Here is a 15,252-nt window from a genome sequence, read left to right as displayed (position 1 = left end):
TGTGGAGTATTCTAAAAATAATAGGTATGAAGATAAGCAGGGATTCTCCCAGTTATCATCTTCAAGAAATTAACTGTTAATCATGCTGAAAACGAGTGGCAATCAATGTCCCATCTGAAGGTAGTCAAGTAATCCTCAGACCAGACATAATTGATTTCTACAGCTTTAATCAAAGCAAGAGGATTAATTCTCCCCACCAACATGGCTTTATTCAGTTCTGTCTCACCTGATCTTCACCGTCACCTAGGAAAAGGGACAAACAAAAGTGAAAGCATACAGGCATGCAAACATACCCCAGATCACGATCCCATGGCTAGAGGAAAGCTTCTAAAAATAAACCTTTTGGAAACAAAATAAAACAAAAAATAACCTCACAACACCCCACCCACCCCAATGTTTTTCTGATGGTAAACAGATTTATTACATTAATTATCTGGTGCTGAAATACCAATTAAATGATGCACATTCTCAGAAAGCAGAGGGCTGTTCAACCATTCACTGGCTGCATGTATGTTAAAAAAAAAATTAAAAAATAAAAAAAAGCAAGCTGGATTGTTGCTGACTTACAAGGTACAGTTTTTTTCATGTTGGGGACACCAACCCCAAGCCATCCCTTGACATAGCAGTAATAAGCAGTTATAACAGTAGTAGATACGCTGTCAGCACTGCTGAATTCTTTAGAAAGGTGAAACGAATGTTAGGTAGAACAGCTTACCTCATTCCTCTGGGAACGTACGTGAAGATCCATGTCCTTTCTAGACAGATGACTGAAACTGCTTCAGTGACCTTTTCAGCCCATACCTCAGATATTTCAGTTAAGGTGTGTCATATGCAAAGAAATGTTGGTTTTGACATAACTAGAAATTAGCGCCAGCTGTAGATATGACAGGATCACAAGTCTCTTGCTCACCGAAAATTTTGAAATACAGCAGACTCTCTCCAGCCAGGCTTCTTGTGGCTATAACTGAAATGCAGCAAACGTCTGCTATGTGGCCCACATTTGCCTGAAACAAATTCATATTGTATTTGCTAGGTACAGTTTGATGATGATTGATTTTAGGGTCAGATGTGAAAAGCCACATCTCTTTTCTGATTATTTTTGTGGCCAGGATTTCACTTCTTTTGACACGTAACATTGATAATCTTTTCTTTGATAGTAGTGTGACTTTGTTGAGCAGTACTTTGCCATCATTTGGTCAGCTCATGAGCTTTTCTTTTTAAAATTGTTGTAACTTCTCCAGGCAGAGAAACCTACCATTCTGCAATATCTACCTTTGAGTAAAGGAGCATATACAAGACATCAGGGTGAAATATTACTCACGCCAGCAAGGAGCAGACAGCCATTGGATGTGACTGTTGAAAGATAGGTAAAATCTTAAAAGCTAAAACTGAAGCAGACAGCACCACTAAACAAAATAAAAGATTTGTCTATTTGCTTTTTAAACTGATTCAAAAGCAAGGGAAAGCAAAATAATACAAGTAAACTACTTTCAATCTAGTAAAAGTTGTAATGTGCTGCTGTGCGTAGTAAGAGGACGGTGGGAGTTTACAAGTTACAACTGCTTAAAACGCTTCATGCTAGAGGAAAGCATAAAAGCATTGCATCAGGCAATTACCTCTGCCTAAGGCACTAGCTCTTGAAAGATCTGCATCTCAACAAGATGGGGCATATGAATTCCTAAATTAGACCAATAATGACATACACACGAAGAAGCAAAAGCATTCTCTCCTCCTTCTCCTCCCTTCCTTTCTGCTTTCTTGTCATAGTGTATGTGACCCGTGAGAAACTGGAAGAACCCGAGGAGTCAGAGAGCCTACCCCAACCAAAATGCTCCTCTGCTGTAGTGACCAAGGGCCACCTGTAGTGGACAAAGCGGGGTTTTACCATTGAAAGTATATTTACCCTGTTGAGCTCAGCACAAATATAAGGGATGGAACTGACTTGCCATGACTGGTACCCAAGCTATACAATTGTAACTCAGTTCCACCTGCAAAAATTTTTGCTTGAATCCTAAAAGCCATGACTGACTCTATCTCCATCCCTTTAACTCTGCATTTCTGTCGACGCTTCAGTGCTCAAAAATGGACTAGTTGTGATAGCAGTTAGAAAAAAAAAACAACCAACCAAACATCTTTTATTGTTTAAGTAAGCAGATTTGAAATGATATTACTGAAAGGTAAGTATACACGGACCCCAACTGTTCTGTTTTTACAGCTGCTCTTATGAGTTGTATTGTACTTCAACTACGTTTACACAGATAATTTTTTCCCCACGTTAACTGCCCCTTAATTCTTAACTTGATTTAAAACCTAATCTGCCATAAAGGTACATGAAATAGAACAGACTGAGAAAATACTTGAGAATGGCTGTTGTTTACAAACAAAATAATTTATAGTACGCAGTTACTGATCAGGTAGAACAATAGTTCAAAAACCGGACAGTATTACAAAGCACTTCTTCAAACATCCATTTTGGATTATTGCTGAAAGGTACTAATTGGTCTATTCTAGACTAATTTACAAACATTCATAAAATAGTGAAAAATGCATGCTTTAGAAACCTGGTACATTTCATGCCTCTGGACTAAAAAGAACATGAAGATGGAAGCAAGTGATGGGCATCGTTAATGTAGATTAGTAGTGCTTAGAGGTTTTTTTCTTTTGTACTAACAGACTCTTCAAATTTTTTCTCATTTCTTTCAGGTGATTTTTTATCTTCGAGTTTAGTCTGCGGAGGGCTGTGCAACTTCTGTTGAAGGTGAAAATAGCATTAGTGTAAGCATTGCATACATGATATGCACGTACATAAGCAAATAAAAAAGTATATGAAAATCCATGGCAATCATGCACACAGAGCTGTATTTCTGTTAAACTGATGTACCAGTCTTAAACTACTATGACAGACTATGATATTCGCCAACTGCATCTAGAAAGGGATTCTGGTCTCTACTAAAGGAAGCATATTTAACAATCTTTGACAGTGCAAAACCATACAAGTCTGATGCTGCTTTATAGTCATGGAGATTTTGGTCTTTTTCTCTTGGTCCATCAAATGGAGAGCTCAGGTGTACAACTTGCTTAAGACTTTTTCGTTGGTAACATGGCTGAATACAGCTTCACGTAATTGCAGATATACAATTACTTTGGAAACCTCTCCCTTCTCCTGTTCCCAGTGCTATCGACATCATGTTATCAAATCAAGTCATTTGACTACTAGGCTAGTCCGGTTCTTCAAGTATTAAATAGTTTTGCAAATTGTTACCAACCAGAAGCCATTTTGAACAGATGAATTGCAATCAGGTCCAGTCAAAGTCTGAACTGAGTAAGCAGTTCTGTTTCAAAAGCATTAGTGTAGAATGTGTAAATATACTTCAAGTAATTGCATGCTCTACAAGGCCTTTTAATAAAACCCCAAGAATTCCTCAGAAACAGAATACCTGAAAGCTTGTCTCTGTTTCTGCTGTCTTCAAACGAGATGTTGAATTATTGTGATTCCCCAAACATGTCTTGCCAACCTGTCAATACAGGATATCTGTCAGAGATAACTACTTCATATTTTTTCCTAAAATATTTGTGGTTTTCCTAAAAACAAAAAAAATCACAGTGGTTTTTTTAGCCTAGTTGATGAAACGGAACAAAACAAAGTTATCATAGCTAAGTGAATCCCATACTCCCATCATCCCTATAATAGTCTAATGTGGCTGTAAATTTAACAACTTAACACTTATCTGGCTTTTTTTTTTTCTCATCACAAATAGTGAAGTTTATTCCTACAGTGGTCCCATAAAAGTAATTATAGTTGTCTGTTATGAGTGAGGAAATACTAACAAACAGCTGAAAACTAGCATTATGGTTAGGACTTCTCTATTACTATTCCCTTGTCTAAACTACTAGATCTCTCATGCACAATAATCCCTGAGTGGGGATCTGTATAATAATTCCCTGAATGGGGAATTCAGATGTCTCTCAAGGGATGGAAAAGCTTGTTAGATTCATCGCTGTCATTTTATTCCAGCAATAATGTCATTTTCTTTGCCAATATGCTTTTTAATATGAGGGAAAACAAGAGTTGAACAGCATAAATAAAATTAATTACACAGTAAATTTTTGAACCAAAGAGACCTCATGTTATGAGTCTTAAGTAGAGATTTACCCAGCACTGAAATTTCTGCTGTAATTAAATTAAAATCCCTTCAGGAGTGGGATTAATGATGCCACAGGCGAAGAAATTAAAACGTGAAATACAGTAAAATATTGATAATCTTTGGTCATTACTTTAAAATGTGTTCACATTGGAATGTCTCCACTTGTTTCGCTATCAAAACTGATACATTCAAATGGAGTGAAAATAAATGAGGCGGTTTTTTAAGTTGTAAGACTCATCAAGACTCTTTCCAACATGACAGCAATGTTGTTTATTTTAAATTTTAACATAATTTTTCCTCTGAAATGTTTCCTGTTTACCATAAGCCCTTGAAGATTTTTGAAGCTACGTCAAGCCTAGATTGAATATTTTTTACACATCAGACATAATCCAACATATTAATGAAAAAAGGTGAAAAAATCATGAGCATATGGACATGAGCTTTGCTTATAGGAATATGAATTCAAACGTGCCTTCAACAAGAAACTCCAAATAATATCCACTACAAGGTTTGCTGGCATTTCTGCAATTTTGGGGGGGTTTTTTGTTTGGTTTTGGGGTTTTTTTTGTGGTTGTTTTTTTTGTTGTTGTTGTTGGTTTTGGGGTGGTTTTTTTGTTGTTTTTTTGTTGTTGTTTTTTTTACAATAAGGTATTTGTGTCTAGGAGAGCAAAGGAATCATGAAAAAAAGAGAAAAAAACCTCTAAATGGTATGTTTTGAGGCATTTTTTTTAGACAGACTTTCTTAAGAAAATGGAAAGTAAATCTGAATTCATCTTACAGCAGCTTAAATCACGACATGATAAAAATTACCTCACTCAGCAGAGAACACTGAAAATAAACACCCTAACATGCAAAGTAAATAGCAAGAAGTTTTATAAATATCCTTTCAGTAGAAATGACATTAGATTGGAGTTAATTAAAAAGCAAGAGATTGACAAGGGGGAAGAAAATTAATTAAGTTTTTGCACTTGAGAAATTCTGACAGTCCCTTGCCTGTAACAAAGTTGATCTATGAACAGGTGTGAATACGAAAATGAAACATGTTATTAAGAGAACTACTTGGAGAGGAGACGGCTGCCTGCCTCCTCAAAGCTTCTAGAGAGATGCTGGCACTGCCAAGGATTTTATAGTACTTCAGGGGGGTTTTAGTCATGTTTAAACTACTGAAGTGAGCCTCTGAGATGGTGCAATTGAAGTGACTGATGGTGGGGACTCTTTTTCAAATATTTCCCCCTCTACACAATAGCTAATAAAAGCATCTACTCCTCCTTTTATGAAAAACATGAAATAACAACAGGTGGTTTATGTTCTAGATAAAGACTAAAGCGTGAGATGACAAAGAGTAGAAATGTTTAATACACTTTTAATACTTCAAAATCTAGATTAAAAAAATGTTTTCAGCTTAGTCATGTTTAGAAAAAAATGAAGGTTTCAGAGACTTCTAGGTGGGCAGCTTGAGGACAAAAGATGTTACAGGTCAAAAAAAACCCCAACAGCATTTCAGGTTGTGTAATGAAAAGGACAGAAATAACGCTAACGAAATTTAAGATCATTTACAAATCCATAATTTACTCTGACTGTATATACTAAAAAAATTCAGGTAACCTACTTCACCAAGACAATACACAGGAGATAGGAATCCAAAAATATTAATTGACATTCATAAAAATATGGGAGATCGACCATGTATATACAACCATACACAAAAGAAAAAAAAAAAGGTTGCCTTAGAGAAAATAAAAGCTAATGATAAAAACAATGCTTTATAAGTGACTAAACTTTCATACTCTTTTCATAGACCAGATAACAAAGGCCATCTTGGTAGGAAAACAGAAGTGAAGATTTATGTCTGTAGTATTCCATATTTGTTCACTCACGGTTGTTTTATTTTTTAGTAACACACCTATGGATCACTGTTGGAGAAAGATAGTAGAATGGGACATTTTTCTAAACAAAGCAACCCCTATGTCTTTATGTTGTTAAAGCATAAAGCATTCATTATTGATTCCTTGTCACAGTGAAATCTTGTATATCATTAACAAATAAATTACAGATCGAACAATGGCGATGACTTTCAATATGCCATCAGTCAACAGCGGTTCAATAGCCAGAATTGTAACCAGTCACTGTGGATGAGCTGTATACGTCCACTGGCTCTCAGCTTTAACTCCGTTCAGTTCCTAAAACTGAGACAGATGGGTATAACGGCATCTGCTGCTATAAATATAAACTGGGTTTAACACAACCTAAACTGAATCCCCTACATATACACCCTCATGCATATATACAAACACATGCATATATACACACACACACACCTGTGTGTATATTTACGTGCATGTATATGTATATATAAACACATAAATATACATACATCCCCCCCTTACCCTCAGCGAAAGACCACCTCAGACAAATAGGGAAATACAAAACCAATGCACTAGAATACCTTTCACAGCCATGAATGATGTACAGACAAAAAAAGCCAAATATTAAAATTAATTTTTTTTTTTGCTCGCTCCCTCTATGCCAAGTGGTGGCAAGATTGTTTCCTTTGCTCTTCTCTGCCAGTCTCTCTCTCTGTCAGATTCACTCCTGTGAGAGGTACGCTAATTACAAAAATACAGAATGATAGCTTGACATGGTGCAAACTAGCAAAAAGCAAAAATAATTGCTTTCAGAAAATAAAGGGGTTGAAATGTTACCAGCGTGGTTTTTCTATTTTATGAAGATGAGATTTTAGAAGTGCCTGTGGGAAGAGTTACTGGGATTTTGCCAAGCTTTGAATCAAGATTTCAGCACATCAGGGACACGAGGGTGAACTCGTACCTGTGTGTTTCTCCCACAAGAGCGGGCATTCCTGCTGCCCTGTTTGGAGACGTGAGGGTGAGGAACAGGAAGATGCCAACTGTGAAAGCCTCTCTGCAGGACACATTTCCAGCTCACGCACAAACCCTCCAACGCCACGGAACAGAGCAGAGCACACCCTTACCCCTGGTAACCCACCGACTTCACTCCTTGCACCACCAGGGAGGAGGAAGCTCGGTACAAAACGATACCCCCCTCCACGTATGCTTGGACAGACATACATATAGCTGGACAAAGAGCAGCTTTCCCCGTTTCTCTCAGAGAAGATCAATTGCTTTTCTTCCAAAGAATGAACATTTTTTGAAAGATTATTACTAGAAAAGCTAATAAAATGCTAAGACCATGACAAAAGACTAAAAACATCCAAGTAGAAAGAACATCCAGAAGGTTAAAGAGAGGCAGTAAGTCCCAGAAAAAAGGTCTCAAGTCAGTCTCGTTAGCTTAGTGCAACTCCGTTGACTCCTCTTGTACCATCATAACAAAGCAAGTTGTAATTTAAAATCTTGTCGGCAATACTTCAAGGATGCTCTGGTTTTCATGCCAAGTGTAACACGACATTTCGCAATATGGACTGTTTCCCTAGCTGTCGTGCAGAAAGCTGTATGGAGAGGAGTGGGAACATCGCACAGAGGATGAAAGAGTTTTGTCTGCACACAATCTCCATTGGTCACAGGCAAGTTTTAAATCTGTGCTGGCTTCATGGGAGAGCAGGGAACAGGCACTACTGTTCTATCACCATCTGAACACATCGCAGGTAACTCAGCAGGCAATGCAGTCTCATAACGCAACCTCAGTGTAATGATTTAAAGTTTGGAATAAATATGAAATCATTTTTTGCCTGTCCCCCTTCTTAGTGCTTCCAGAGAAGTTCAGCTAGGCTCTCAAGCTACATACGGAAACTTAAAAAAAAAAAAAAAAAAAAGAAAAATTTCTAATACCCAGGGGAAAATGAAGGCACCGTATCTAGATGATTGCCTGTTGTCCCTTCGCTAATGTCTTTCTGGGAATCCAGAAGTGTAGTATGTGGCTCTAGGGTCAACATAATAATACAGCTTAATAATGTTGGTTATTTTCTTGTTTGTGCCTGAAGTGACAGGTGGATAAAGGATACAAATCAGAAGGCAGAGGACATGGCAGAGGTGGACGAGACTAAATACCTGGGAAGCTATAAAGTAAGGAGAAGATAATTCAACACACATGCTTTGATCTAGCTGAAAAACACTGGGTGACCAAAATCTTGCAACATTTTAAAAAGTTCAAATTATTGTTAGCATGGTGAAAAGATGTCTTATAGTGAACTTTTCGTACAAGATTATAAAAACATTCAGCATATTGTTTTGCATTTATGAAACCAACAGCAGAAAGCCAATAATATTCTCAAATTCCAAATTCATTACCTAAGTTTATTCCCTGCCATTGGCTTTTAGAACAAAATGGGCACTTTATCCTAAACTATGTTCTGTGCTTTCTTCTGCCCTCCTTTAAGGAGCCTGAAGCTGGCACTTTCAAAGGGAGCGGGGATGGTAGATTAACTCCCAGTCTCATTCAGAAGCACAATCCCCATGTTCCCTATATCAATACGCTACTGCAATTCCAAATATTTCACAAAAAGCCCATGTGGTGTATGGGCATTTAAAACACAATGCAAGTTAAATGCATCTCTACACTAAATTTTCAATTCTCCAATTTCTTGTTATACTTTAAACTGATGTTTTGGAGATTCAGTTAGTATTTGCTCTATTCATTGGCCACAAACAAGGCTTACCTCACCAAGCTGGAAGGAGCATTCAGACTATTTAATTGTTTTCCTCACCCAGCAAAGCTTAACATTTATTAAAGCTTTAATTGCAACCATCACATTTATAGGTTCATCAAAGATGAAGAGGGATTCCGCTACAGGTATTTTCTTCAGTTCCTAAAGACTTCTCAATCAAGCATATATTGTCCTAGCTTCATTAGCATGTGCCCACACAAGCAACCCCCTTTTTCTAGATTCAGGAAGCAAACCCTCAATACTTATAATGACAGCCAGTATTTATCCAAGTACATGGTTATTAAGGAAATGATAACTAGTCCTTGAAGTAGTTTTATGACTCAGAGCAGTGAAACAAGACAGAAAGATGGATTTCTCTGAAGCTTAGATTCCTGCCTTCTCTCTTTTTTCCCCTTCCCTAATATTTCCTTATTTTAATAAAAATTATAATAATTTAATGTGTTGTATCTAGCCATTAGTGACAGATCCCAGAATTTCATCCATGAATAAATTAGTTTTACAGAAGAATCTCTATATATTTTATGTGTGCAAGCATTCTTTACCTTGCCATTAAGTTGCTCTCACTGATATTCCCAGTATGTCTGCCATGCATTTTGTAATTATGGGCATATTTGTAAGACTAACATTATATTCATTAAATTACATATGCTGTATTTTTATCATAAGACATCAAGAAGGATCTAATGTTTGAGCACTCAACTTTAAAAGCTCTAACACACAGCAGTCAGAATTCCAAGTAGTAAAAGCTAAACCTTTCCCAAGGAAAAGACTTCAGGAACAAGAAATTCTGGAAACTTTTATTCAAGTGTGTTTGATAGTTGGCCATGCCATTTCACTGTTTTCACTGTTATTAACTCTTTTCAAATTGCATAGTTTCTTCTTAACATCTCCTTAAAATTTAGTTTGGCCAACATTTAAAATTTTTATGACTAAGCACAACAGAAGTCTTATAATGATTTTCTTCTACATGGTAGAGAAACAGACCAAATTTACTGATGTTGAAGGCTTGTTACTTGTTCTACATAAACTTTAAGAAACACAGTAACGATCCATTTGTGTTTGTAAAATAAAATTTTCATAGAACAAGTGTATTTTGCCTTAAGCAATACATTTTCTATGTACAAGAGGAAAAAAAATATCTAGAACTGTGAGAAATTTAACCAGATAGGAAAACTGAGGTGGGGCATATGTCTTGAAATACTGTGCCGCCTTTATCAGTTTAGTGTGCGGTTTGATTAACAAAGTACCTTTGTGTGAAATTCTGGTTATAAAATATGTAGCTTGATCAGTAAAGTACGCACAATTTCAGAAGTTACGGTATTCAGTTCACCTAGTGAATTATACAGCAGAGCTGGAGAGGTTCACAGCTGGATGTATAAATTACAAAGGTGGATCAGCCAAGTGTGCGTCTTCATTTAAAAAGCATTTTCAAAAAGCCAGTTAAAATTCAGCATGTCCCTTGACTATTAAACTATGCAATTTGATCTGCAAACTGCTGAACAATGTAACTAGAAGGGTATTCCACTGCATCAACACAGCAAATAAGAACTGGCTTTATTGCTCAAATAATCATCCAACATATCACAAGTGGACAGAAAATCAAGAAGTTTAAATAAGTTATATTATATCCAGCTTTTACGCTTAGAAAATAATTCCACCGCTGGTAAAGGGTATCATACAGATTTAGTAGACCAAACATTGCAGCTTCAGCATTCCTTGCATCACTACAGACCTCCTTTTGGCTTCAGTAGGCACTAAAGCAGATATGCAGGTTGTTTGTGGAGTATGATGGAGGAGAAAGTACTGAGCTAGTTCTGAAGAAACTAAAACAGGTACCGCAGAAAAGGATGGTACGGTTACGTCAACTGACAAACTAGATATCTTAGTCGTCATTAGCCAAGTTAGGCCCACTATTTATTCAAGGACATGTTTTATCAGATTTGCTCATGAATTTATTACAGATCTGTATTTCAATCTCCTTTGACCCTTATTGTTTAGGAGAAAGATATGGAGCAAGATGTATGTGAAGTGTGCATATATGTTTCCCTAAGACACTTCTGCAGCTTTTCATATCCTTCTATTTTAGAGCACAGTGAATAGTTAAACTAAGATGACGTAACTTCTTATGAACTTCATAGTCCTCATTTAGGGAACCGAATTACTGAATTCACTTTAAGAATTTTATCAGGTTGAAATTTTGTTATAATGGTGATTTCTTTTTTCTCTCATTACTCCCTTGGGAAAGCAATGGGAGAGTACGATGTGACCAAAGCTCTGCAATTGAAACAGAGAAAAATGAAGCAAAATGCTGTGGTTGCTTAGAAACATGTACAAGTTTTGCTCCAATACTCAGTGTCCTTTGTCACGGAATGATTAATGAACATGCAGTGTTTGTTTACTGCAGGAAATTAAGGCAGTAAATAAAAGCACTATCACTTTTATTTATCAGAGAAGACTCTACAAGGACAAAGAGCAAGAAATCCAACATGAGAACAGAGAACAAAGAATCACTTCATAAATTGTTTCATGTTTTAGCACTACCAAATAGGTGGTTTTAAACGACGTGTTACACGCATAAGAATTATTTGATATGAAAAAGGAGCAAAGTACATTCTGGTGTAAAAGCCAAAAAAAGCTCCCAAAATCTTTTGGGAAGAGGGAAAAGGGAAATGATACAGCGAAAAGTGCTCTGCAGAACTCTAGTTCTGCACAGAGACTTTCAGCAGCCAGTCATAGGGAAAACATCTCTGGACAAGGCTAAGAAAAAATAGTATTGACAAGATTCCTCTAATAAAATAATAATAATCTAAGTAATGGAACCTTTTAAAAGAAAACTGAAGTTAAGACTTTTTTGGCCTTTGACAAATTTCAGGTAACTTGAAATAATCAAAGTGATGCATTACAAGATATCCTACCTACTTCTGGCTGCTACAGGTCCCATGTCAAATTTCATGACAACAAAGGTGTCAGCAGTATCTTATTTCAAAATCAGCTAACGTAATCTGGCCTGCCTGTAATCCGTTTGTAATCAAAAGTTCATTTGTATTCATTCCAATGTAAACTACATTAATAATTATTATGAACATGCATGAAACCATAAAGAAAAAAACTGCAGTGGGATTACAAATTTGAGAAAGAGGGGTGCTTAGCCATACAGACTAAAAAATATTGATTGAGACCAGCAACTAGCAATTTCCCTTTATTTCTTGCCTTAAAAACTGAAACATTGCATGTTCTTCTCTACTCAGTCTTTACTACAGTAATTCTTCCAAAACATAAATCACATTTCACCAGAGAGACAATCAGAGGATCTTTGCAAAGCTCTGACAAAGTGTTGCTGAAATAGGTTTCTAAGCAACATCTTAGTTTTAAGCATATTCATTAAGGTCCTGGTCTTTTATCTTGGTATCAACCTTCATTTATTTTTCTCAAACAAATGGCACATGAGAACCTGTCATCCAGCCTATGCTTTCCTCATTGGGAGTTTAGCAGCTGCAAAAACTTTTGATAAAACCACACACAAACACACACACCCAAATAATGATAAAATTACCAGAAAAACTCTAATATATTCCCAAGTCTAGAATTTTCTCAAAATGACAGTATTCACAGGTACAAAGCACAGCTTTGTACTATTGAAGTAACGCGAACCTTTAGGAAAATAAATTGCTTCTAGTTCTCTCAGGATTTAAGGTGGTATCTCTAAAGTCATCATATAAAGGTTAATTGTGGAAAGAGACATTTTTATTTCATTTCTCAAAACTAATTAACTTGAATTCTTCCTTGTCACTAAAATATACATCTATATATCTGTTAACATAAGATACAAAAAATAATAAGAAAAGGTGGGAAGAGGTTGCTAGCCCAATGTCATCATCTGCACTATTCTGTCCCATGCAGTCTACTTTCAGATGGACAGTGCGTGTAAGAGAAAGAAAACAACTTTCAACTTAAACAACAATCAGGAAAATTATTTTACTCATCACTGTGAGCAATCACAGGACAAAAAGTGGTCCAGGTAGACTTAGAGTTGTAAAATAGTTGGAACAGTTTGTGAAAAATATATTTTAATGCTTTAGTTTTCTTTGAAAATGTTACTGCCTTTCTTTAATCAATCCTTGGGTTTACAAGAAAACTTTCCCATTTTCATAATTGAAGTTTGTGTGGTATTTAATGTGAAATCAGGGGATTCTGACAAGCTGAGATGTTTTATTCTCCCTTGATGGGCTCCAAATGAGCCACTGTCGAAAATTCAAGTGTGGAATCCTGTGAGTGCGGATGGATTTCTCATAAAACTTCAGGTCAGTGTGGGGATGGTAGCATATAAAGGGAGAAAATTCTCTGTGAGAAGAATTATTCAATGCCCCTCTGGCAAGAATATCCAATACCTTTAGTGCAGCCACAATTTGAAAATACGTATTCTTCTAAAATATGATGTATATTCTGTATTACCTGAGCTATATTCCTAGATCTACTCTTCCACTTTCAGGACCGGACCATTGCAGTTTGTCCTGCACGCCAGAGGCCACGCTGCTGCACTACGCAGGCTGCTGCTCTTCCAAACAGCTCCTGGCTGCGTATTGCTTTGCGGCTATCTGCACATCGAACTAACCCCTGGAATTCTCTTTGAATCCCACCAGTCAATTGTTTTTGTATTAACAAAAAGCAAAGCGAACAGTTTTTATTTCCAATGGAACTTGGAAATGCATAAAAAAAGATATACCTTGAAAGTCCCACTTAATGTAAAGAGAACATGTCTTCCTGTATCTGTAAGCTTTTTAATTACACTGGAGATTCTGTTTCTGATTGGGATAGATTTACGGCTTCCTTGCTTGGAGGTGTGGCTGTCCTAACAATCTTTTTTGTAACTTGGCTCCCAAAGCCGTTCCTTCGACAGCCACTGCAAGCACAGCACAATGAAATCTTTGTGTATTAGTGCGAATCCTAGACTGAGTTTTTTAAAATGTGAACAGAATGGAACTACGAGTATTACATAATACCCATTTTTTCAGTTGGAAAATGAATTTATAGCAGCAAAATGTTTAAAAGCAAGGTAAGACTGATAAAACTATTGCCTCCTTAATTTTCCAATAAGGAACATTATCTAGCAAGGCACAGTGAATCTGAATATCCCTATGGCATGCTTTTTCTAATTTTACTACTTTTTCCTCCATACAGGAGGTTTTGTCAAGTACAGATTTAACAAACCTTAAAGATTTAAAATTCAAAGGAAATGTGAGTCCCATAGAATACAGAATTGGTCTTAAAATATGATGATTGAGAGATTAAATGATACAAAACTTAATCCTATTCCTCAAATTTAGATATAAAGCCTCATTTCTTTTTCTTTGAATTACAGTGCTACTTAGACTAAGGCAAGGAACAGGGTTAGATTTTAATTTAACTTGAATAATGAAAAATAGTTCGACTCCTCAAGACTTCTAACTCCAGTTGGAGTCTTCCTCTGCTTTCTCCGACAAATTTTTCATACCAAGCAGCCTACCATGCTGACTAAATGGCTAAATATACTCGTTGCTAGAAGCACAAAAAGACACCACCCCTCCCCAATCAAAATAAATAAACCCCTGATTTTATGGAAAAGTGCATCTTTTAGGTGTCTTTCATTGCATTACTTGATACAGAAATTAAATACTCTCTTGATTTGTGAAACATGTTAACAACTTTTTTGGTTTTGCTCTCTTCTTTAATGTATTCACTTCTGTAAAAAGAAGTTGCTTGAACCACAAAAATTCAGCCTAAATAAATGCAGCCTCTACCTAAAGTAACCTATATTCCATCAATCTTTCCATAACTTTCCCAGGTGGTAACCAACCTCTAGTCACAATCTAAATGGAGTTCACTCCGACTTCAGAATTTGAGATCTTATTCTTTCTTCTCCTTCTTCAATTTTTATTAATAAGACATGAAGTTTCCTTCTTCCAACATTAAGAAAGGTGCAACAGCAAAGGTCCAGCACTCTTCTCCTGGACACACAATTTCTCCTTGTCTCTGCCCTCCTCTAGACAATGTGGCAGAGGGAAAGTCACTTATAACTGAATAAACTGTAACATATTTGTAATAAATGGATAATATATTCCGCTTTTTACAATTTGTTGGATACGGAATTATCTAAGATTTGTTTTCCAAACTTTTCTTCGCATTGCTACACATGGTTATGATTGCTACCCCGAAACTACCCAGTTACTTCCATAGGAGTTTGTTATATTTGGAGGAGGGTAACATGTTCAGTAGTTCATTCAAGAGCCGTTGTGATGGGCTTTTTCCTGCTATCTTCTATATTTCACCTGCAAATTAGTGAAGGTAGCACTATACTTTTTGGACTATTGAGCAGACAATAGACTCTCTCAACAAATTTTCTCTCTCATTCTTTCTGGTTTTTCCTGTTTTATTTGTATCGTTATAATTGCAGCTACAATACATACATTTGGGGCTTCTGTTAACAGCTCC

The 15,252-nt window shown here is 36.4% G+C and overlaps 1 protein-coding gene across 1 annotated transcript in view; it reads right to left on the bottom strand.

The window, feature by feature from the left end:
• Window positions 1–2,176: 2,176 nt before the first annotated feature.
• Window positions 2,177–15,252, bottom strand: part of LUZP2 (leucine zipper protein 2) — a 221,110-nt gene continuing 208,034 nt past the window's right edge. The window contains exons 13-14 of the mRNA XM_072864895.1: window positions 3,438–3,515; window positions 2,177–2,749 (exon numbers count right to left, since the gene is read on the bottom strand). Coding sequence (XP_072720996.1) covers window positions 2,645–2,749; window positions 3,438–3,515 — 183 coding nt within the window. The 3' untranslated portion in view covers window positions 2,177–2,644. The remainder of the gene's footprint in view (window positions 2,750–3,437; window positions 3,516–15,252) is intronic.

The sequence above is a fragment of the Ciconia boyciana genome, chromosome 6, assembly GCF_034638445.1.
Source record: "Ciconia boyciana chromosome 6, ASM3463844v1, whole genome shotgun sequence".
NCBI classification, from domain to species: domain Eukaryota; kingdom Metazoa; phylum Chordata; class Aves; order Ciconiiformes; family Ciconiidae; genus Ciconia; species Ciconia boyciana.
This window is presented reverse-complemented; position numbering and strand designations above follow the sequence as displayed.